Source organism: Bombus vosnesenskii, unplaced genomic scaffold (genome assembly GCF_011952255.1).
Source record: "Bombus vosnesenskii isolate JDL3184/JDL3185 unplaced genomic scaffold, Bvos_JDL3184-5_v1.1 scf7180000013410, whole genome shotgun sequence".
Taxonomy (NCBI): Eukaryota; Metazoa; Arthropoda; class Insecta; order Hymenoptera; family Apidae; genus Bombus; species Bombus vosnesenskii.
Genome location: NW_022883032.1, coordinates 1025660 through 1051391, shown reverse-complemented (window position 1 = coordinate 1051391; position 25732 = coordinate 1025660). Strand labels below are relative to the sequence as shown.

Genomic DNA, 25732 nt, shown 5'->3' with positions numbered 1-25732 from the left:
TGGTAAAATGTTAATATATTGCAATTTTGTTGTCATAATGTCTGAGAGTTCTAAGAGTGAATTACAACATATTAATGCGTTTAAAGATGGTAATTGCGATGGCATAGTTTCATTCCTGATCTTTTGTTTATTTATTCATTGTATTTGTTTCTTTTACTTGTTCTGTGTGTAGACATCATCAAGTCTTGATAATACGTTAAATATTTATGTATCAATATTATGTATGTTTGTATCAGAGTAAATTATTCTATTATTGTATTAAAATAGTTATGACGGGTAGTTTTATTTATCTGGTTTTTATTCATTTTTATACAAAGAATCCACCTCTAGTTGGAGATATGAAATATGTTGGAGAAATTTCAATGTTCTTAGAGATGTTATGGTCTGAATAAAATAAAATCAATTACACTGGCATCTTGTTAGTTAACACTCGTTATTTACTCAAATAATATTCAGGGAAAGCTTTTAGCGATCTTCAAAACTGGTATAAACGTTATTAGAACGGATATTGTATAGGAAACAGATCAGTTTCCTAGTAATTGACGAGAAGTGGTAGAATTTATTAATTTATGTGATTAAAATTATCCACACGGAAATTACATTTTTCCTATACAAGAGCTTTATTTTTAGTGGCGCGCCGGTTTATTAATTATATTTGAGTCATTGGTGTAAAAGGCTGATGGAGTTTGTAGCATTCGTCGAAATGTGAATTCAGCCATTAAAAAAATGTCGACGCCCGAAGAGTTGAAAGGCTACGCTCGAAGGGAGCAATTAAAAATATCTTCCAAGGAGGTCTGCGAATTATAAACGGTAGGTATTATTATGAATATTGTTTTAATCGTTTATCAAAGCAATTGCCGACATTACGGCCGACTAAAATGCAAGCTCGAGTTCCGAGCACTTATTAAAAGCTAGTTAAATAAGGAAAGAAACGAAAAGAGAGAAAGAGAAAGGAGAAAAAGAGGAGCACAAAGCTTTCAATAACTGAAGACACGCGACACAAATTAAAAGGCGACCGCTTCAAAGCGGTCACAAATATCGTAATTGCTTCTCTTGCGCCAATTTACCACCGCTTTCAATAATCTTAATAAACCCTTCCGCCTCCAAAGGAAACGTTATTATCGCGCGCGTGTATTGCAGGCGAGAAAAGCTGACTGAAGAAGAGAGGAAACTCGTCGGGACGAGTGACGAGGGTTGGATAAAGAGAGTGAGAGAAAAAGAGGGAGAAAGGGAAAACGTGGAATCAAACCGGCGTCGAGGGTTAGCCCGAGCACGTATTCCCTCATAGGTGAGAAGCCAAATGAAGAGAGAAAGAGGGGAAACGCGGTAGGTACGTAGACGAAGGAGAAACAAGGACAGGGATAAAACGCGGTGGCGAGGTTTAATCCACGAGGGCGAGAGAATAAGCAAGAGGAAGCGAGAATTAAACGTCGTCGTCGAGGAGAAGAGGAAAAAGAATGAAAGGAGCCTCTAACACCGAGCCGACGTGTCGCGTTCAAGACAATACGCACCACGTCGTCTCTTTTCTTTTCTTTTTTTGAAATATGAATCACGACCAAGTACGTGCTATCAGACAAACGTTGAAAACGTGCTTAGTCAGCGGGGAGGTTTGATTCTTGTCTCCTCTAAATCCGTCCTCTGGATCGTTGGAATAAATCAGCTAATCGAATATTTATTAGAAACTCCTTATTGGCTGGCATTAAACAAGCTTAAATCTTGCCGAGAGGTATATATACAGTAACTCACGGAAGTCTTCAAACACTTGTGAAAACCTTTTATGAATATATTATATGCGTTATACGAGATTTTAGAATTTTATTAGCACTGTAACGAGGCTTAACTATCGCGGTAATACTATTGGTAAAGTTTGAAACAAATCCGAATAAGACACATAGGGGTTATAAAATATTTAGTGCAACTACATATCTCACAGAGATCGCACAAATATTTAAATTATCTTATGTGCTTAAATTTATTATGTGCTTGAGATGACCAAGTACTGTATACTAACTTTTTATTGAGTGCATATTTGCAATCAATGTGTTGTGAATTCTATATACATATTCAGATTGAATTTAAATTTGCTCGACATCTCTCATTACAGTGCAAATGAAATTTCAAAATCTTTTACGTGACACATACGACTTGGACATAAAAGTTTTCTATAAATATTTGCAATAAATATCTTGTAACTTCTATATACATTTTCAGACTGATTTAAAATTTGCACAACATAATCGTAACAATCCTGTCTCGTTATAGTGCGAATGAAATTTTGAAATATAAAATATAAAATCAGAGACTTGTAAAGGCGAGAAATGGAAAGAAATAGCATTTGAAAGATTATGGAAACACCTGGAGCCATTAGAAATCTAGAAGGGAAGAGAAAATATAAGCAAACTGCGTAATAGACAAAGAAATAAACGAAGAAGGAGAGAGATTGTGGCGTGGGTGTACCACGGATTGGCGAGTGTTAGCGTTTACGCGACCGTGTAGAAATTCTAAGTAGAATAAGGAAGAGAATCAGAGGAGTGAAAGAGGGAACGAGAAAGAGGCAGTAAAAGGAGGTGGAGAAGAAACGACAGGAATCGTGGGTAAGAGCTTGGTGGGGTAGAGAGCTGCGAAGGGAGGGGTACATCAGAAACCTGATTTTAATTAGTCCACAGTTTAATTACTCGGCAGATAAATCGTGCACGTGCACCGCATAAACTAGCCGCTTTCATTTTTCCCGGACGCGGCCGGCACGGTCGCGCTTACTTCTATGCCGCGAGAATGCAGGATGGGTCATTGTTGCTCGGTTGGTGCGCGAGCGAAAAGAGAAATGACCGTGCTTAAACCGTCATCGAATCGGTTGGATAATAGTCGGCTGCGTTAACCGGCTGACGGATCCACAGGCTCGTAATCCTTCCACGTCCAGCTCTATGCTCGGTTTCGAACTCAGTTCCTTTGAAATCCAGTGGTAATTGAATATTTTTTGGTCTTTTCAAGATCGGATGAGTATATGGAACGGTCTAATGGGTTTATTAGGAATTCGTAGATCGCAATGATCATAATTGGGTGTATTACGCTGCGGAAAAATTATTTAATTATGTAGGACATTTAAAAATATTTAACAGAAGGATACTTTGACAAGTATTTGGTCTCTAGAGCCTTTCGAATTTCTAACAATTCTCGAACAATTGTCAAATTTAAGGTTTGTAGAAAATTAAGACATTCTATTTTGTTAGAAATGAAAAGTATTCTTTATTCGTATATTTATTTATTTGCTCTAATGCGAATATTTTCTTCGAAATGCACCATCGTCTTCTTTACAATTTTATTATAGTCATCGAACTTCTATGCTTCGATTTCACTTCTTTTCCAATAAATATGTTTAAGAAAAATTTTACGACGAAATTGAGATAAAAAAATCACATGTTCAACAATTGCCCATTATGTTCGTCGAACAAAAGAAATATTTTTCCAACGAGAAAAAAAGATTTGATTCAATCGAAAATGATTTAAAAAACACAGATTCTCACATTTTTTTTTAGAATGAACGCCTCGTCTGATCATTCACGTTCTACCTGGAGTAATGGGATGATGTGGCGGAAAAGAGAAAATGAGAGGACTTTCACTTTTCGTTTTGAACGAACGAGTAATCAAGGAACGAATCATTAAACGGGAAAACGGTTCCGGGCCAATAACGCCGGGGATGATTCGCTGTATCGCCGTGCAAAGGTGTTAATGCATAGTCAACAAATCATTTTGTTCGTTTTGGGAAAATCTGTTGATGTTACGCCGCGGGAATGCGGAATGGGTCATTGTTGCCGGCTCGGCCGCGAAAAGAGAAATGACCGCGTGCTCCTGTCATCGAATCATCCGGTTCACGGTCGAGATACATGCTGCGTACCTCGATACGCTACCCTACATATATAAATACATATACGTACATGTGTATTTTATAACACGTCTGTTGTATTTGCACGTGTTTATATATATCTTTTTGCATATAACACACGTATATATACTCTCCACACTTTTGCCGATAATAAAATGGCATCGCGGTGAAATCGAAACCATAAACCGTGTGTTAGGTGTCACCGACTCGTGAAATTCGATTGATTGATACTCTTAGATTGTAATATTTGTTCAACGACCATTCTGTATCGTGGGAATATGAACGTCAATTTAAAGATTAGATAGGATATTTTGTTACGAATATTCGCAAATTATGATTTTTTAAGTTGATGATTTAAAATATACACTGTGTGAGAAGATGAACGTTTTTTTTAGACATTGCCACTAATTAATGAAGACTTGTGACATTAGCTTTCAGAGTTCCGAAATTTTTTAAGATTTGGATTATATTTGAATTAGATTAGAGCTCTAATGATTTTGACTCTTAAGCTACAGGAGGAATCTAAATGCTACATATAGAAATTTTTTAGGATTAGAATATTTTAACCTTAGCGGCTGAATGATTCTTAAGCTTCTTGGGAAAGTTACTACGGACTATTGATACGCACTTTTAGAATGCAAAGAAATCTGATAGTCATTTAAATAGATAATTCTAGGAAACAACATTTCTTTTCACGAAAACCCACAAATACTATTTGTGACATTCCAAATCCGAAACCTCCTTACGTGACATATTGCAAAACTCGATACTTCACATCAATTTATTCCTATCGAAGCAAATTTCCTATATTACAAAATTAATCTACATAAGATCAAAAGCAACAATAAACCATGAAAATTTCGCAAGAATATCCACGGCAATGGAAATAAGTCGGCGTGCCGCGTATCGTTCGTTATGAGGACGGTTGTATCGGTCGGCCACGGTCGAACGATGAATTAAACTTTAAATTTCACTAATTACAGATCCTGATACAGCGTTCGCAGAAAATCGTGGGATGTCGGTGTGTAGGTACGTCGGTGCACGCAGTAAAACCGATACCTCGAAGGAGGAAGCCGATAGGCGACTTCTTTCGCGACACGAATAAAACCGGCGGTACCTGTAGCAGCGCGGAGAGCACGATCCCGCTAACGGTTTCCCCCATTCTAATTAACATTCCGCGTATTTATTAGACGCGGATCTGCAATTAATCAGGTGGATTCAATTAGCGAATTACCAATTAGCACGCACGCGTTCACACGCTCTTGGACACTGCTTGAGATCCTGTTGGACGGTCGTTGGATAATCATGAGTTACGATATACGTCGTTAAAACGGCAATCTTGTACGTGATCGGACGATCTTCACGAAATTGAAGGTGATTCTGAGTATCATTAATTTTTTTCAATCAATAAAGGAAGAAGTGTCGGTTCTTCAAAAGAGAGTTGAATATCTATTTAGTACTGTGCTTGACTTGAGAATGCTTTGTTGGAGAGTTTTAAGATTTCAGTTTCAGTGCCGTTGATATCGAGAAATTTAGAAGAAAAAGAAAACGTTCGGAAAATTTAAGGAAAGCATTCGATAAGTAATGAAGCTTTGTTTTTGAAGGAGACGAGTACTTCGTGTAGTATTGCACTTGACAGTAATCGAGCTTCAGGGGGAGAAATGTTTAACCAGGATGTGGACATGGATTTTTAATTTGCACATTTCAGGTCTTTTCATATTGAGAAATTTAGAATGTTACCGAATTTAAGATCTCCGTTTGAATACCTAAGGTATTTAGATGTTACGAAATTTGAAGAAATTAGAAATTTTAGGAGAAGTGTTCTGTGAAATGTGTCTCGATAAATATTTTTGAATTTGATTAAATTTGATCTTCGTCGAATTCAAGTTTATCAATTCGTTCGAGGAAGATTTTTTCAGAGGTAAGATTATAATGCCACATCTTTACTTTTTCTTACATCATTACAAATCCACAAAATGAATTGAAATTGTAAAATGACATTCCAGATATACTCACCTCTCTTCAGCCTCTTTCATCCACCTTTCAAGGACCGGTTTTATCTTCTGCGCGCTCTTTGGCGTAATGTCCAACTTTTCGAATCTAGAGCCAACAATAAGTTATGATTCTCGTTCTGTGATCTCGTATCTTATATAAGATGAAAACTCGTGAAGGAAGAAATCGCACTTTCCACGCCAAAGACGTAAAGACACGCTATTCGATCATTTAGAAATACCAGTCACAAATATTATCAATTAAGACACTTCGCGTAATTATGTTCGAATGAAAAGGTATAGAATTGAATTGACAGAAATTCTTTGCGTCTTTGTTCGACTAAAGGAGCACTAAAAGGCATGCATTGACTCAAAAACAGGACATTGACAATGCGTGCATGCTTAAAGGTTCTGGTGATACCGTGTATGATGTTGCCAACGCGCTTCGAGAGCTAGTGTTCTTCTGCGACGAGCGTAAACCAAGTTCATTATTGTGAAGATTGAGATAATTAATTTAGAACAAGTATCAAAAAAAATAAAAAAAAAAAAATATCAAGACGAAGATCGGCTAAAAAGGAACACACTCTCGTCGACGGACGTCGATCTCCGCGATTTCTTGAACGTGTTCTTACGCGTTGGCGACATCATGCCCAAGTTTGCCAATGCCCTGGCTCGAAGAAATCGTTAACTTTCAGAAGTGCTCCTTTCGCATTTCATTTATATTTTACTTTTTATTTTTCTTTTCTCAGAAAACGGAGTTAGAAATTAGTGATAGTGCTTTTGCAGCTATACCCAAATATGCCCCATATGGTACTAAGACGTGGTTAAAAAGCGACTAAACGTTTCGTCTAACGAAACACGAGGAGAGTCGAACAGAGAAGATCGACAGACATTGGACAGAAAAATAGAAGAAAGATCAGGGCGAGAGTATTCGGATAGAAGTTAATTCGTACTAACATAGTACGCGTATACGCTTGTTCCTGTATCAATTTCGTTTATGTAATAAAATGAAAAAAAAGATATATATATATATATATAAAACAAAGGTAAATTAACCTGCGAAGGTTTGATTGTTTCGTCGAGAACACTCATTCCGAGCTATTCGTACGCCTTTTAACATATGCACACGACGATACCAAATGTACGGATTCACATGCTTGGGTATAACTGCTATGCTTCCAGAGGATTTGAAAAAGTTTTAGATTTTTAGGTAAATTAAATAGCATGAGGGGTGAACGTACGTAGCTTGCTGCTGAGAGGCAATCTGCGAGGCAGCGTACATCTGGGTAGCCAGGGCACTGGGGAACAATCACCAATGCTTAAATTAGTCGTTACGATAACAATACTATATGGATGTAGAAACAGTGTTTCTACTTGCCACCAGCATTACCACTGTGGTTCCTTTCGTAATTTTATATGTATTTTGGAAAGACATGTTATTCGTCAAACTTGAGGGTTGAAGATAGTGTACTCGATCTCTTAAAAATCATAATTGTAAATGAAACAGGTTTCAGGAACCACCGTGGCAGGTTACACATTAGACATTTCCCACAGAGTACGATCACATGAAAATTCAACGACGTTTTCTCTCTTAGAGTCTGTACTCGAAGAGCGTCGAACATGATCAAATATACAATATAGTATACGACATGAATTAATACAAATCGGGATAACTAACTCTTTCGTTTAAACACTATGTCCAAAATGAATTGGTTACTTGGGGCCACTTTTTGGATTACCAATTTCATCACATATACTGTTGCTTCATTCATCACGTATACTCCTTTTTTAAGGTACAAAAATATAAAATAGGAAGATATGTTGTACGAACTCGTTCCTACGAATAGACACTTCCCTCAATTTTCATTCGAACAAAAGTGTAGAAAACACGAAACAGAGAGATTAAGAAAGACAAAAGAGAATGACATAACGAATGTCAGGATTTTGTACGCTGACTCAGTGGCCAATTTCATTTGGACATAGGACAGAGTGGAAGGATGTATGACCGTTTCGTGGAACTTTCAACTAACGATAAGTGTCCCTTAGCCCCGACTTTTCTAAACAAAAGAAGACATCATCGAGATTTACCGTAGTTTAGAAATGTATATAGATTGTTAGCAGCCAGACGGGGAACTATCGAAATTCACCATATTTTCCCCATTTCCAGTGACCTGGCACACTGTCATATCATAACCTATTAACGTGTTCTATTTCTGTGTCTCATCAGCGACGTCCGTTTCAAATTATTCGTCATAGAAGAAGATAAGGAGAGTATAAAAAGAAATTAAAAAATAAAACAAAGGGAACACGCGACTGTTTCGTCGTACACTCACCTGCATATGGCACTTTGGCTGTAAGCTGGCCCCTCTGTCACACTCAGGGCCTGTCCTACCTGGGTCTGCGTCAGACCCAGCGACAATCTGCGAAACTTGAACACCTTTGCGAACTCCTTGATCTCGTCCAGATTGATGCCATCGACTACGTTGTTCGTGGCTTCGTTGATCGTCGGCTGATCTGCAATTATAGTTTGCAAATCTTCCCTTTGGTGGTCTTAAAGGTTTAAAAGGAATCAGGAATCTTGGACGTTCAAAGAATTTTTTTATAGCGTAAATCTGATTATTATTTTACTACTGTATACAGTTCATTCTGCAGTTGGTCAATTATTCAAAAGTTTTCGGTTTTGGTTCATTTATAAGTAATAAGAAACAGATATTTGAAGAATATTTAATTTAAGAGCAGTTTCAATCGCTAGTTCTAAGGATTGTTTTCATCCTTTCAGAATTAGCCATTAGTAATAAGAAAGATATGTGTTCAATATTTTTCCAACTATGTTTCACACATAAATACAGATTTTTAACTATTTTCTGATTCTCTGATATCAAGATCTAATCGTAGAATCAGCGGTTATGGAAAAATATATCTTAGGTTTATCAGGCATTAGAACACTCTTCTATCGAACTCCTGAATGGATTAAAAATTTTCATTTCTCTCTTGATTTCTGACTAACGAAACAAGATTTATTTTTCTTGGAATGACGTACTCAGACAAGGATTATAGGAATTTCCCAACGAGTTCTAAATCGATTCGAGGAAATATAATTTACTCTGGAATGAAAACTGTCGATTCTTCCTCGATTGTTTGCTAAGAAAATCCACTTATACCGATATATTAAGAACGTGTTTTGGCAAAAGATTAGAGAAATTTTCGATGGAGTTGCGGATCGATTTCGCGGGAATGTTTCGAAGTTCCATCGGGAGTCTGCTTAATGACATCGGGCGGCTTCGTTAAAGCAGCTTCAGTTACACCGATTTCACTCGTAAATCTGTCACCCCGAATGTATACGCACGCAATAGTGGTGCCCACATGCCCCGCAATCTCGACCAGTTCGAGCCGGCTTTCTGTGCCGAGCAATAAACTGCAAATCCTTCTTCCGAGGCACGCTGTTTTCTGCGATCATTAATTTCCAATCGAACGCGAGATCCTCGTCTCCTCGTGCGGACAAAAACGCATTGACGGCGATCCTCGACTTTCTCGTGTCAGCGATCCTCCAGTTTCGATGAATGTACAAGCATTTTCGAGAATCGATACGTACAAGGAAGCGTAACCTTCATACTCGCAATCAATGAAGAACGTAAAGATCGTTAAAGCGAATCTTTACACGGGAATATGTTTGTATCGAAATACCAACATTCAGGCTTTTAAAGCATTTAATGCTGTAAATACATTATGTTCGTTCTGATATTTTAATGAAGTACAGAAATAAAAATTTATAATCCGCTACATTCTGCAGTCGAATCGAATGTTTCTTTGGTAACTTTGTATTTTAATTCGATGGAAGTTTGTAATGGACAGTAATTTTGTTAAAGAGTACTTTTACGTAGCACATATAGGCGCAGTGATCATAGCTGTGATAAATAAATCAACATGTGAACAAAATTTTTACATTTTCTTGTAATACAAGTTTTCAATTGCTATAGTACAAATAATTGAATCAAAAACCAAATTGATCAACTCTAGTTCCAGAATCTTTTAGAAATTAAATAGGTCGATAAAATTTATCAACTTGACTGGTATGTGGACCAAATGTAATTTCCCCACAATGGACATTGCAAGATGAAATCTTTCAACATTTAAAGGCTAATTTTGTGACGACAGAAGAAATCAAATATCTATGATATCTATGAAAAAAGCACGAATGAATAATGTGTTGATGGAAATTTATTCGTCCCTCAAAATTTACTCTCCATTATCAATCTCTATTCGTCGTGTTTGAAATAAGCAAAGCATCTAACCTTCTTTTAAATTTACGAACCGTTGCTCAAGGATCGGTTATCGGAGATAGGTTAACAAAGACGCAGATTTATTAAGTAACGTGGCACCGGCAATTGAGAATCGTTAGGCTCGATACGTCCAACGATTATTCTGATCGTTGCTCGCGGAATGACGAAGTGCCAACCTAAGCAATGATTGTGAATTATTAAAATTATTGTCTGCCGGCTGTTGAGGTTACGTGTACTGTAGTCAGAATCTTTATGGCTTCCCAGAAGGCAGCGAGGCAACGATCTAATACACCGTAATGAGCCGTGCATTGTACGATATCCTATTAGGATTATTAAGAGCTTCGCGGCACAGCTTGAGCCGCCGACATTATTATTTATCGGCTTTGACTGTGCATTAAATGCTGTATCGTCGGAGGAAAGAAACGTAATTCGAGGCAACTAGACAGGAAGAATCGTTGAATTTATAAAACATTTTTATTTCCTGATAAATAAATGATTCTTCCGTCGATCAACTTAATTATCAGATCATAACGCATCGTAATACATCGGATTGTGCCGGATTGAAACGTTCTTACATCGGACTGACGATCAATTTTATGCTTTTATTCTTGAATGGTTTGCCAAAATATAATTCGTCAATTCAAAATAAAGATAAATTTGTTTGGTGAATCATTCAATGACATCCTTGCTGAAATGCATATACCCAAATATGGTTGACCAGACAAAATTTTTGAAAAAATGCTTCACGTTCCTATTATTACATTATCAAACTATTTTACATCTTCTCATCTTACAATTAGTAACCTCTATTTTCTCATACATAAAATGAGAATATTCTTTTCTTGTCTAAGTTCCTCTGTCTTTTTCTCGTCTAAATATGATTCATGAGATAATTAACACATTAAGGAAGTCTGAGCAGATTCATATTCTTATGAACATATCTAAAAAGAGAAATTATTAGCAGAAAATTGTTTCAGCCCCTAAAAGTGATCTCTTTCCGCCCATAAATATAGTTGGACTGTATATGTGTATAATAATACAATTTCATAATTTCGTGTGTGAACTAAAAAGGTGGAATGAATATATGAAGATTGATTCCATCTAGTATGAATATATTACAATGTGTACTTATCTTTATGTATTTTACGTATTATGTACATTTTATAAAATTATGCACCCTTAAACTTCCCATAAATGCAGAAACATGCACAATCTACTAATCAACGTTAGTCACATGAATTCTGTGAACAATTTCTCCAACTTCCTAAATTGCCTAATTTATCTAAACCACCTAAAGGCTCTTACTATCTTACTACCTATCCCAATAATTTCAATCTGGACACTTGAAGACATTCCTTTCTTCCCTAACTTTTATCAGGAAATTTCGAAAACTGAACATATAGCATTAAGAAAAGAAAACGAAATGAGAACTTCGATCTTACTAGGTGAATCATTGAGATCCTCCTCTTCTTTTTTGGCGTTGTGCATGCTGCTCGGTGAGGGCTTCACTCCGGCTCCGCTGGGTCCGTGCGTGGTCGTGATCGTAATTTCCCCATTGCTAGCCGCCAGTCTGTTCAGAGCCGAGGCTGCGGATACCACAGACTCGTTCAAAGGCGACGATTGCTCGGGTCTCTCTCTATGATGCTTCTCCGTCGGCTGTGAGGAGACACAAGGGGATTGGTAGTAACGGATTAGTAGCTCAATCAGTATCAACGACAATGCTTCATGATTCTCTTTCACGCCAATTATGCACTTAATAATGAGACCTCGTTCTATCCTTCTTTTATCGTATTCTACCTCATACTATCTCTTGAATTCAAGACACTTTAAAGACTAATTAGTGGAAGAAACGCCGCCTGAAATACTGAAATACTTTCTTAACAAGATCGCTCGCTATCGAGGAACTATTCCGCTCTGTTCCGTTGATCTCGCGACGTTTTTTAAGCCCTTTCCACCTTCACCCACAGTTTCGCTCCGTATATCGATCCACGAATTGACTCGCTTGTCTATCGTTAACTTTGCGGTAGCGGGATCGTTCGTTAGAAGACCAGGAGTGACGTTAGTTATTGATGAAACCGGGATAAATCAAAATTCCTGCAGCGGAAAAAGTATTCCGGTTTCGCTCCGCTGGTCCTTTCGCGGATGATAATTGTAGCAAACAAGCAAGATGTTGCTCGGATTGATCGTGTTCTCCCTGGTTTACCGAGGAGAATAAAAGGAGATGAAAGAAAATGGCCTTGCACAGCACGTCTATTACGATGGTAAGCTTACACAACGTGAAATAGTTTCTAAATCTCGCGAATAATCGTTCAAGACGATTAATTTGAAAAAAGTTATTTAAAAGGGACGCGGCTCTGTTATGTTAAACAATGGGGCAAGATTTTTCGCCGAGTCTTGAGAATAAAATAAAATCTGTCAGACACGTTTCGCTGAATTCTTAATCAGCTATATCGAACACGAAGTTTCTTCAGTGGAAACGTTTCAGTAAATATGTATACCTCGATGATTAAATTATCAAACGGGATCTATTAATAGGATTTCGTTGTCGATGGCCAGGCAATAATCCAATTACAGTGGAAAATGACAAAATTGCTTTATTTCATAAAGCCGCGGGAATTGATCATTTTTCGAAGTATTCCCGTGAGAATGATTGTAACGCGCGTGGAAAAGGCATAAATTATTCAGCAAACGACGATATATGTAGACGCACCGTATAATGATTTATGTGGGAGCTGTGTCGATGACCGTGGTGTTGAGGAGATGTTGTTAGAAGCGGTTGTTGAGAAGCCTGAGCGACCTGGACCGCCTGTGCAGCCTGTGCCTGAGCCGCCTGCGCGGCCTGAAGTAGTTGCTGAGGCTGCATCGCGCTCAGAAGTTGCTGGCTGGCCGAACTGTTGCTTAGAAGGTGAGGCAAGGCAGCGGGACTTAACCCTAATCCTGATGCTAAGCTGGGACTTGTTGGAACTGTTACGTGGAGAAAGAAAACCACGATCCAATCGTATTTAATTTTCAGTCGTCTCGTTTTATTCATCGAATTTTTCTATAATTACTTTCATATCATTTTGGGGGAATTTATTTTATACAGTGACCGAAAAAGATTATTTTTGACCTTTTAATATTAGAACTATTAAAACAGTTAAAATATAAAGGAATCAGAATTTTTCACAAAAAGCGTCGTTATTTTGATCACTGCATTCTTTTGCAATTAGTTCTGTACTAAATTTACTCACAAAAATTTTATAAATTTACAATGGTGCATTATTAGAGAATACCAATACGAAGCGTAGTTTGTTACGGAACACCAGAACATTTCTTTCATAAGATGTTCAAAGAAGTAAATCTAAATTCGAGAAATCAAAATCTACTAATTTAAACTGTTTTATCCTTATCAACTTTTAACACACCGTGACTATAAAAGTTTCCAATTAAAAGACAATCAGGTCACTAGATAAACCAATCCGTATCTTTTACGAAAAAAAAAAATTTTGCAAACTGGCTTTACCTGTAAATTCACCGTTGCTGGTCGGCGTGTTCAGCATATTCTGTGGCTGAGCGATGGATTGAAGATTCGCCAGGGTAGTAGACACGACCTGACCGTTGCTGAGTGCCAAGTTCACCATCTGATTATTCGTGACGTGGCTGACAGGTATAGTGAGAATAGTTTGTGTAGCGATTCCTGCAAGAATAATAAATAGAGAAAGAAAGATTAATCCCGTAGGTTCCACCACGAGGTTAACAACGTCACCACAAGGGGTTAAGAAAAGCTAGCCTGATAATTCTATCTGTGGCCTATCCTCGTATGAACGTGTCTCGAATCAATAGATACTTCATTTCCATTATGAACGTAGTCCACGCGTCGTTGATCCAGGAAGGGTAGTAAAGTTATCAGAGTCTCATAGAGGGATTATTAGGCAACCCATAGGGCAGGTAACCTCGCAGACCGGCGTAGTTGGCAAACTATTATCGTCATCTTAATAGTGGGTACAGGTACTGGCACTGGACTAGGCTGCGAGAAGGACGCCTAATCATACTTAGAATAGTTTCGGGATTACCTCCAGCTCCGCTAATCTGATTACTCTGTACACGCGCTTAATATGATTACTGATCATGAGTACGTACCCGTGTTGGTACCTATAGCTAAGCTAAGCAAATCCCGTATTCCGAACAGCCATAAAAGTTTCGCGTTCTGAGGTAAGGTCAACTGACAATCCGATTAACGTTTAGTTCCGTTCCGCGATATTCCACGATAATATTCCGAAGAACGTTCTTTTATTTCCGAGTATCATCACTATGTATGCTGCTCGGTTGTCTGTCATTTCTGTTTCTTTTGCCTTTTACATACGATAAAAATGGACTTTCGCGAATATAGGAAAAAATCTCATTTGAACAGTATAAACTGTTGCTGTTATTAAGCTTTCTGACAGAGTAAGACGAGGTTAAAGGGAATATGGGACTTATGGTTTAAAAAGAAGAGAGATATGATGGTTGAAACAAATGCTGGATTCAGGAGTAGTTTGTTCCAAACATACAATACGACTACGACATCGTAAATAATGTAACGTACTATGAATTGGATTAAGGCAAACATAATTCATATTTTAAAAAAGAATTCATGGTTTGATGGAAACAATAAACCACTTCAACATGTGGTTTATTAAAATCATATATCGCATTATGATATACATATATTAAAATTCTCAGTTGGTTGCTCTATTGAGACAAAGATAAATTGAATCTTCTGATAACAAGAAAATTTGTCGATTGAAATAAATCGAGTTTAACCCTCTCGCTTCGGATGCCGCTTATAGGCGGCGCCGGCTAGATAACCTGTGGGTACGGGTGCCGCTTATAGGCGGCGACCACGCGACGATCGGCACCCCACATATCAGGCATACACCAGTGCCATCTGTAGTCAATAATATATTTTTTCGTTACCGGCGGAGGCCTTTTCATATTAAAGATGTAAATTATACTTATCATATTGGAGCAAAGATTGTTTTATTAGTGTTTTATTCAGCACAGTTGTTATTTAAGACTTAGAGAAACATTTATACAGCAATCACGCCACTGTGCGCATTTGTGGCGCGTGCCTCCGTACAGGGAGAGCACTTAGGCGGACTGGACTGCCGAAGCGAAAGAGTTAAGGGTAGTTTATTGTAATCACACAATTCGAATACGATTTTTCATCATAGATAATATAATGTACATATATTAATATCTTTCATAGACTGTTTGAATCTGATTAAGGGGAATATATTTCATCGCTTGGAAAAGGAAACTATAACATGCGGTGATTACAGCAAATCAGATTTAGGAATAGTTTGACATTCGAAGATAGATATTGTAACGTAAGTACGTTAAGATTAGGTCGAATCACGATTTATAATCAGATCAAGACTTACACTCTTGACCCGAGTCTTTTTCAAGATTCTTCAATTTCTCGACGAAAATAGCCGACACATCTGACAACCCCTCGCGAGCTTATTCTTAAAAGAGTATTCTAAAGTATCCAATGTTATTTGCGTTGCCAATGATCTGTATCCTTATGACCTACTGCTAGGCGATTATAGAACGTTCGATCACTATTGCTTTCAATCGCGTTCCGATTATAAAATTATTCCTTCTAGATTCTCTTTTAGGATTCCGTCTAACATACTTTAAAGACAATTGACACAAAAGTTTAATGTGTCGACTGAGTCACTAAACAATGTAATACATATTTAATCGCTCTCTATTTTCCTCGTCGCTATATATTGGTATTTCTGAAGATCCTTTGATACAAAACTGTATTAAACTGAAAAATATTATTATTAACATTGGCAGAATTAATTTCCAATGAATATTACAATTAACAGGTGACTCGATAAAGCTGCTAATCCCTGATTCTCAGGTTGAAGCGCAATATTATAGCGTATGTTATAAATCCAAGATGCTTCTTTCTATCAAATCGTCAATTGCGAATCAATCGAGCGCAAGCCAGTTAACATCGATTGTACCGAAAAGCAGTGCAAACATTATTTGCCACCACGTAACTCGTCATCCTACCACGGACTGGTCCATATCCACGAACTTCAATCCACTTAGGCAGACTCGCAAAGTTTTCGTTGCCCCTCTTTACCCTCCCTTGTGCTAGTGTCTCATTTCCTTCCCTCTCGTACCAACCCTTGCATTCACCTGTCCCTCTTCGTTCCTCCTATGGTCCCAGTCCTCTTTCTCTCTCTCTCTCTCTCTCAATTGCCAGAATAGAAACTCAACTTGGTAGAAACGAAGTTAGCGCGAACCGCAATCGATATAATAGCGGCTGAATCCGCGGAGCTGTGATGTCCAGCCAAGGGAGAGAGAGAGAGTGGTATTAGGGTTAGGGTAGGAAGGAACGGACACGAGTAAGGCGAGGGGTGGTTATTCGTGGGTCTAGAAAGGGGTAGTGAGACGTTAATTATACATTGAAATTAGTTGCAGAGTTTGCCCTCTGCTCGCCAGGCCAGTCGAGGACCACTAAGTATGGACGACGGGGCGAGCCTTAGTCCGAGCCTTGGTCAGAGATAGTCGATATGATATTATATATTATATGTATATATACGTATACATATATATAATATATGTACACACATATATATAATATATATACATATATATATATATATATATATATATATATATATACATCGGCACATCTTGATTGCACAACATTATGCGCCGGCACATCGTGCAGATTTCACGATGAGACCACTCGGACTGATTTATGCCCTGAAATTCGAAGGTACTTAGTGTGAGGGTTATTGTTGGAGATTTCTTGTTGGTTTACTGATAGCTACGGGATACAGGGCATCTCCTCTTTCCTCGCGGATCCTTTGTCAGACAGTCTCCTCTCTTGCTCTGCCTCCTGGGTGCCGTTTAATTAAATTTCACAGGTGAGGCTGCGATTAGCCGCCTCGAATGTTTTCGGGATCTCGACAGCTGGACTTGTTGAGAGGGTCTAATGCTTTACAAGTTTGGAAAAAAGGAATACATTGCGACGTGTGAAGAATATTAGAATAATGTTATATTTGATATACTGCGGGAAGATATTATGTATTATATGAGAAAAGTGTTTGAAATTAATACTGTGTAATTAGAATTCCTTAGAAGTCAGTCAGAAATTGTTGAGATACTTTCAATTCTGTATACTTGTTATTGAGTTTTAATAACCATTGATTAACGCATATAAAATGCAAAATATCTCGCAGATGGCTTTTGAGGATTAAATATGATACGTAAAATAGGTCATTAACCATTAGTTCCTACTTGTATTAAACTTCTAATTCAGATCATTTGGATTTTCAATATCTAAATGTTTGTAAAAAATATCTTAGAGGAAGGTCTTAAAAACAAAATTCTATAACTCTTTCCCTATCAATTCCCTTCGTCTAATATTCTAATGTTTATTCCAAATACTGAAGTATTCTACACATTTATGATAAAAGTTTATCCAAAAAATATTCCAAATTTCAAAATATTCGACAATAAAGTGAAATATACTTCTAGTCAAATACTGAATCTACTTATTATTCCAAGCTAACACGATTCATTCTACGTATCTATTTCCTGTATAATAAATTCCCTATGAATCGTAATCGTAAAAGGGTTTGACGGACAATCGATTTGCGTGACACGTTGAACGTGGACGAGGTTTACTTCGAACTTCAGGAATGAGCCTCTAATGGGTGTCGTTGAATGCTCGTTTTGAGAGCTGAAAGGGTGCAAACATATAAGAAACGGAAGGCTTACCTTGCGATGTAGGGATAAGAAGCTGAGCCCCTTGAATGCCTTGAACCAATTGACCGGACGTTAGGATGAATTGAGGCATCGCGACCGGTTGCGGCTGAGATAATAGCTGAGGTAATGTCGCCATTGGCGTCGAACTCGGCGGCAGAAGATGAGGGGCAGCTGTCGTGTTCGAGGCTGTTGGTACTGTGCCACCTGAACATGAAAATTCATTCAGTGAAAGGAAAATCTGACGATTTAATTAGTTAGCCCACCTCTTATAATATATTGTTAAGAATACTAAACTGTTTCACTACTGGATGGTGTGTTTTGAGAAATTAAAATCCATTTTCAGGTTTGTATCTCTTCAAGTACAACAAAAGGTAAATATTTAAAAAAACTACCTACGTTTTAATAATGCAAATAATATAAATATAATCGAGGAGAACACCATGGTTAAATAAATATAAACTTCACGACAAAAAAAATTCTACAACTGAGCAATTGAAATGGTAAACGATATAAGTATTAGAAAAATAAAGAAGGGGGATGTTTAGTAAGGGGGGATTACTTATATGGAGAGTATGGCGAGAGAACTTACAATGTGCTAAAACAATTTGTGAGGAAGTTATTTGAATAATTGAAGCATTGTAAAAGAGTGTCAAGTTTTTCTGTATGTCAGTTTGTCAAACCATGCAATGTCTGTTTCTATCCCTACCGGAGGAGCTGACAGTGAGATTCAGGGGCGTGTTGATGAGCTGATTGTTAGTCAATCCCGCTGTCATTCCCTGGAGACCCGCAGCTAGCGACGCGACTTGCGGTAGGTTTTGTAGATTCGCTAGGTTCTGAAGATTCTGTAGGGTCACCATACCTGCCACTGATGGAACAATAAAAACATAATGAATATAGTAAATTCATTCTATTTAATTGAAAATGTCTCGTATAACATAAATATAATACATTTATAAAAGGTGTCTACAAATGTTCGAGTACTTTCGTAAATCTATATATACGGGATATTTTCAAAATCATGGTACAATGGGGAAGGAGGGGATTTCTCAAATAAAAATAAGTCAAACATATAGAATAAAATGTTCCTATATGACGCTACGTTTTCGAGAATCTGGAGTTTGAATGTTCGTTGAGTACGCATGCACTCAACTAACCGCAGTCTGTTTAGTTCACCCTATCTGGCTATCTATCGTTACTTCTATTTATAAACCATGTCAGTCAAAATCTGGTATAACTGTAAATAATGCATTTAGTTTCGATGAAGTACTTATTTTGTGTTCTGTGTAAAATAAAAATAAGAAATCTGATATCCATTATTTAGACAGATTTGATAATTTCAGCGTTAAGTACGATAGAAAGACACGATTATTTTATTCAATTAATAAATCAGATTCCGACTTACTCGTCCCATTAAGATGCGCTTGCGCCACGGCCGCACGCTTCGCCTGATGCAAATTTTCAGGTGACGGACTATTCTTCCGCGAGTTCTTCATCTCATCCATCATCATCTGATGCTCATGGAGCGAGCCGGTCGCGGCCGCCACCGGTTCAGGGCTGCCAACGCTACTCCTGTCGCTGTCCTGTAACAAACGTGCGTTCAAATGGTAAATTACGAAGATTTACATAATTACAGCTTATGTTAATCATACTCTATTAAACTCTACGCTTCTATGGTTGGGAATGGACACAGAAATAAAATGAAAGAAATGGGACGCTGTATCATAAAATGAGGCTTTGTTTCCAATTTTTTCCTCCCCCCCTTTTTTTTTGTCAAATTTATCGAAAGCCAGAAAAAAGTAGCCGCCGGGAAAAAATATTAATTACGATTGAAGAGGTACCGGTGGAAACACAGCCGAAAAGTCCAACTGCGGAGCAGCGCGCTCTGTCAGCGGCGAAAATAGCGATACTTTATTTCGTTTATTACGCCGCGTTTCAAACCCCTTCGCATTTGTACCGTATTGATAACAATTATAAAATATTCGACCACCGCCGGTGGAAACAAAGTGCTTTCGACTATATGTGTCATCGCAAATTTTCCTGCGCGCCTTTCAAGCTTCCCAGGTAATTTTTTGTTGTCAATGTTGCCAAAATATTAATGGCCCTCGTTAAGGGAATTGATATTGTTAATATCATACTCTGACTTCTTCATGCGTCCGCTTAATCGAAACGTAAAACATTCTTTTACATATTTTCAAATCTTTATTCCAAACTATAAATCAATATACCCTGGTGATCGAAATGAAGAGATCTTCGAAGAAACACTGCAGACATTTAGCGCGAAAATTATCGAACCTTGTACCAAATAGGACTCGTACGAAAATATACATAATGCAAGTGAAACGACACCTTCTTTGTCAGACGATCGTAGTTCAATGACAAAAATTCGTATGCTCTGTCTCGACGATACTGTGAGACAGGGTAAACTGTTAACGTTAGAATTAACAAGATACGAATGGATCGACAGAAATGATTTGAATCACAATCATCAATGTAATAACGAAATATAAAAATATTGGTGATTAAAGTGTAAAATTCGTATCAAAGAAACTAACATGAAAGGTATACGATGAAATACATAGTGAGAGGAAAAAAATAAGCTTTCATCTATTTACTTTATCAACGTCATTCAAATATAAAATCAAATGCATCGTAATAAATATATAAAATTGTTATCACAACTATGATTTCGTCATATTAATTATTCTGCAAGTCCTAATGTTAAAGAGTTAGAAGTAGAATGAGAAGTGTTTCAATGGCATCCGATTCAATAGCTCGCTAGCTGCTTTACGATTATAATTTCTAGTAGTACGTAGTAAGGAGATTGACCGTAAACTAGTAGCACAATTATCGTGCCGATAAAACTTGGAGAGGGCTTGAAGTAGCAACGTTATTTGAAGAGAGTTCGCTTGATACTGTGTCTGATTATTTCACGAAGGTCAGGTAAGCCCCGACAAACTTTTAACTTTCTACCTGTTTAAGGACAACGTGGACGCGATCGCCGGACCCAACCTACCCCAAGGGGATTCGATAAACATCCCAACTTTCGATGACGTTCGCCGAGTATCCAGGAATACGTCCAACTTTTTAAATTATCGATCCCCCCGCATTCTGCTGATATAATTAATTCCTGTTGCGTAAGCAGCTTGACATACTAGGAGCAACTTTCGAATGCAAGAATATGATGTATACTTTTATTTTTTCCTTTCACATCAATTTTTTATCGTTTACCGCCAATATAGAAAAAGTAAATGCACCTAATTTTAATTATTGAAATTGAAGTTTTCGATTGAACAGTGATTGACATTTTTGTGTTTAATTAGTTTTAGAGAAAAATATTGTGTATTGGTAAAATGCAATTGCGGAATAACACAGTGCAAAAACAAATCCCATGTTTCTCTATCGTTAAAGTATTTCGTGAATTTATGGAAAATATAAAAAAGATATTTTCAAAACATTAAGGCTTTTTGTTTGTTGAGATATGAGTGAGATTCGAACATAAAAATTAGAAGATCATAGTAGGGTGAAAAAGATACACATGATATAATTTTCCCCTAGAAAAATAACTAATTCATACATTTAGAAAATTTCAAAGGCTTTTTCATTAGAGACTCTAGAAAAATTACCTTGTATTGTAAATACATTTAAATTTGATATATATATATATAATAAACTGTATACAATATATATTTATAACAAATAAAAAAAAAGATTTAGAAATTCTCTTATTGCTCAATTAAATTTCCAGCCCCAAAGAAACTTATTGCCAAACATTAATCCGACATTGTAATCGATTGCATACATCACCGTCGTGTGGTGACGTGGCTTTCCAGCCATTAAAAAACTAAAAGCTAAAAAATCGAGGACGGGCAAGTCGTGCATTTTACCTTTTCATCATCCCTTTGCGCCGTGTCTGATTTTTTTTTCTCTCCTTGCTAGCCGAAATCAATCGAACGGGTACGCAAAGGTTTTAGCACGGGCTCGCAATCATTCTCGCCAAAATGCTCAATTATACGCGCGTGGTTCGTTAACGTACCACGCTTTTTATTGCGGCGGCACGTTTAACGCTGAAAATTGATTAATAATCATTCACGGTCCAACTGGCCGACGTTAAAATGCTTCGCTACGAAATAATGGTGGTAGACATACACGCCGTTCGATAGGGTATAAGGGGGTTGGAGGCAGGGTTGGCGGTGAAAAAAAAGGGAACAATGAAACCCGTACGCGGGCGACGAATCATCGACGAAGAGAAAAATCAGCGAGACGAAGTCGACCGTTCGTCCGATATACACTTTGTGTCCCGTGTGTTGAACGTGCGAAACGCGACAAAGGTTTGCCGATTTCTCGAATCGAACTCGCGAGTTTATAATATTTCCCGCGATGTATCCACCAACGATTCTTTGTGAGCGCGACAATTCTTTCGCGAAATGAAGCTCGTTAACGAAATTCTCCCGCGATAATACGATTTTCGCGCGCGTGTCCAACAGAGAGAGAAAGTGAGTGAGTGAGCGAGCGAATGAGTAAGTGAGTGAGTGAGTGAGCGAATGAGTGAGTGAGTGAATAAGTGAGTGAGAGAAAGAGAGAGAGAGAGAGAGAGAGAGAGAGAGAAAGAGAAAGGGAGAAAGAGAGAGAATGTAGGAAACAGAAAACGACCAACGTAGAAAAATTGCACATTGCGACACATACTCCCGTTTTCTCATTCTCTGTGTGAGTACACGTGTACGTGTATTACAAATCGACGAGATATTATATAAACATAAATAATTCGCATTGCGAAATTTTTCTATTGTGCACCTGACGATATTCCAAATTAACAAGTCGACGAGACGCGATATAGGCACTACCACCACTGGGGGTTGGTTCAATCAGCGCCGTACAACGATATATTGGCAATCAAGCCGGTGAATATTTTTTATACCGCTGCCCCTGTACGATTACAAAGCTGCACAAAGGCTCGGTACGGATTGTCAATTTTCTTAAAATACCACCGGCGAATGTACAATCTCGCGAATACCCACGTTTCAATGCACGAAGGGTGAAGATTGGAATTTGTTGCAATTATTCCCTACCGGATTTTGCATTACCTGTACATTCGCCTCTGTTTTCATCCTAACATATTACCGATACGATATATTACAGGCGACACTTTGCACTAACGACTGGTAACTTTATCTTCGTGTTCTTTATTCGTGTCTTTGACGCGTTCCGCGTTCAGGGTAGACTTCTCCTTATTTTGCTTTGTGAGACAGCTACATTACAATTATTCATTACGGAAAAAGTGTGGAGTTATAGGAAATTCTATCTACAGAAATTTAATCCATTTATTTATTTCATCAATAAGTATATCTATTTATTCTGTTAATTCCGGCGGGCCATCGCTATTATCGCGTCACGTTCCTTTTCCTTTTTTTTTTTTATTATTGTATTAAGACTCTCGTTATGATTAACCAGGACAAGATATAAATTTTGTTAATTCTGAACAGAAAAATATGAAAATCACTCGTGGCCGAGGGTTCAACGTCCAACTTAGCTCTAAAGAATATCAATTTCGATAGAACCTTCAAATCTATCACTCAGCAATATTTGCCTATTCTCTCTCGAGAAATATGAATCGAACGAGGGTTGAACGGGGTAAAGGGAGCAAAAAGGTAAAGAAAAGAGAGAAACTGGCGTGTATTAATCATTCGTCCCCGTATCCCCGGCTCGTTCGTGTCGTGCGATATATAATTCATGCATATTTACGGGATGCCGGAGGAATAATTAACGAACGGCAGCGCATTAAGGCGCGTCCTGTGTATATATATGTACATCGCACGTACAGTCGGCTTCTTAGAAAGACAATCTAAATTATAATAAATCGATGGAGTACGCACGAGCCTCGATGCTTTCCACCCTCGTTTCTTCTCTCTTTCATCGTGTGTCGATGGTTGGTGGTTGTACAAAGTAATGTTACCCGGCGCGCGGCCTCTTTGCATAATGGCATGGAAATATGCCGGAACGTGTATCGCCATAGTTGGATACAGATTAAGCGTGTTAGAGCTTCGACACCCGGCTAATTCGCGAAAAAGGACTCTCTCCCCGGGGTGACACGATCCATGAATAAATTCGACCGAGCTTCTCTCTCGGACTCACGGTCAACCAGATAAACATGACTAGATATCAGACAGACGACGTTTACGGCGATTTTCAACCAGTGATAAAATTATTTTGCGAGAGAATTTTAAGTCAGGGGATTTAAATACACGGATCTTTTTAGAGGTTTAAAATTTGTTTGTCTTCAGTTCGTGTGGCCTGAATGATGATACAGGCTTTTAGACGATCAGAGTTTTAAACGTAAAATCGGGGAATGAAGATTCTCACTGGTACAAGTGACAGGATTAGGCGAAAAAAGGAAATATATAACGATCTGGAATCCCGCGAATGGTGGAAGTTATCAAACGATTCGAATGCTCTCGCTGCCATTTTTCTATATAAAAGGGGTGAATATCCCTTTTCCGTGGCGCTGTAATTTCGAATTTTCGTCAAAGTCGTACAATGGAGAGCGGCGCTCGCGGTCGCATCGCCATTGGTATCGGGGCATTTCATTGCATAAAAAATAGATAAAGCCCGGTCGATAGGTAACGAACGAAAATAGGAGGCGCAGGAGCAACGGCGGTAGTTCAATTTTTTTTGTACGCAAATTCGTAAACGGCTATGGCCACCCCCATATTAAATGGACGAGGCGAGGGGGATTAGTTGAATGTACAGGCCCGGCCATTTTGCTTGTAAAAGTGCACTCCGATATATAGTAAGCCGTAGAAACGTATGTTTACGGGGTTTAGACATTTCGCATAAATTAATCAGCCGATGAACCCCCCCTTGCTCGACAGAAGCACACAAACGTTGATTTTCTTCCTGTATCTGAGTCTTTATAATTTCTTCAACGGTTTTACTATGAGAAATATAAATCCCACCTGCATGCTTTGATCAACATGTTATTATATTTAATTTTTTCCTGAAGGTTGGAGATAAATATCGATCGTATTGTAGAGGTATAAGTATAGCGAAAGAGTGATCTTCTATGTACATACCTTTTTAAATCACGTGTGATCTTGTTTGGGTAATAAGCATGCTGATTATAGGGGATGCGGATCGAGAGTATACACAGGTGCTTGAAGTAAGAAGAAAATTCATGTAAACATAGGTACGCGGTCGCTTTGCATTTAAATGTAAATTTATACAACGAAAGGAAAAATTTTAGTATGCATGAAATGAATTTTAACCAATGTATCTACGACACTGCGGTTTGTTCAAACCTTAACTGATAAGTTAGATTATCTCAACCTCGTGTTAAACACACTTCTTAATTATTCACGATCTATTAAGGAATTTCTATAATTCGATGCTAATACGTACACAAAAAACCAGATTTATTTTTGAATATACTTAAAACTCCTGGAATAGCATTTATTTGTAATAAGACTCAATTTTTTATGTATATTATAAACTTTAAATTATGCACACGTTTTTCGATAAAACTGATAGCCAAGTTAAATGGTATTCCTATTGATGATTGTTTAATTTTATCGAGTCTTGAAACAAATGTACTGAATAATTATACTAAAAGCTTTAAGCGGAGGTGCGAGTTTAAGGAGATGCAAGAATATTTATATTTCAATCTTGCTCATTATTTTAGTAAGTACGAAAGATTTACAATGCCGTAAGAAGATGTTTAACATGAAAGTGGAACGAAAGATCATGCATACCAACAAGAATTCTCTTCTATTTTGTTCAAACTTGAAGTACTTTTTAGCGTTAGGAAAATAAAATATTGGTTTAATGTGATCGGA

At 37.7% G+C, this 25732-nt stretch overlaps 1 protein-coding gene across 4 annotated transcripts in view; it reads right to left on the bottom strand.

Moving 5' to 3' along the window:
• The window catches only part of LOC117237929 (POU domain, class 6, transcription factor 1), a 210967-nt gene that overhangs the window by 6782 nt on the left and 178453 nt on the right, over positions 1 to 25732 (bottom strand). For 3 of the 4 annotated variants that reach the window (XM_033502368.1, XM_033502369.1, XM_033502371.1), the window contains 9 exons: positions 19309 to 19486; positions 18613 to 18771; positions 17919 to 18110; positions 13654 to 13827; positions 12862 to 13115; positions 11594 to 11807; positions 8205 to 8385; positions 7113 to 7169; positions 5897 to 5980 (listed from right to left, as the gene is read on the bottom strand). In XM_033502368.1, coding sequence (XP_033358259.1) covers positions 5897 to 5980; positions 7113 to 7169; positions 8205 to 8385; positions 11594 to 11807; positions 12862 to 13115; positions 13654 to 13827; positions 17919 to 18110; positions 18613 to 18771; positions 19309 to 19486 — 1493 coding nt within the window. The remainder of the gene's footprint in view (positions 1 to 5896; positions 5981 to 7112; positions 7170 to 8204; positions 8386 to 11593; positions 11808 to 12861; positions 13116 to 13653; positions 13828 to 17918; positions 18111 to 18612; positions 18772 to 19308; positions 19487 to 25732) is intronic. The other variant, XM_033502370.1, reaches the window with a different exon arrangement.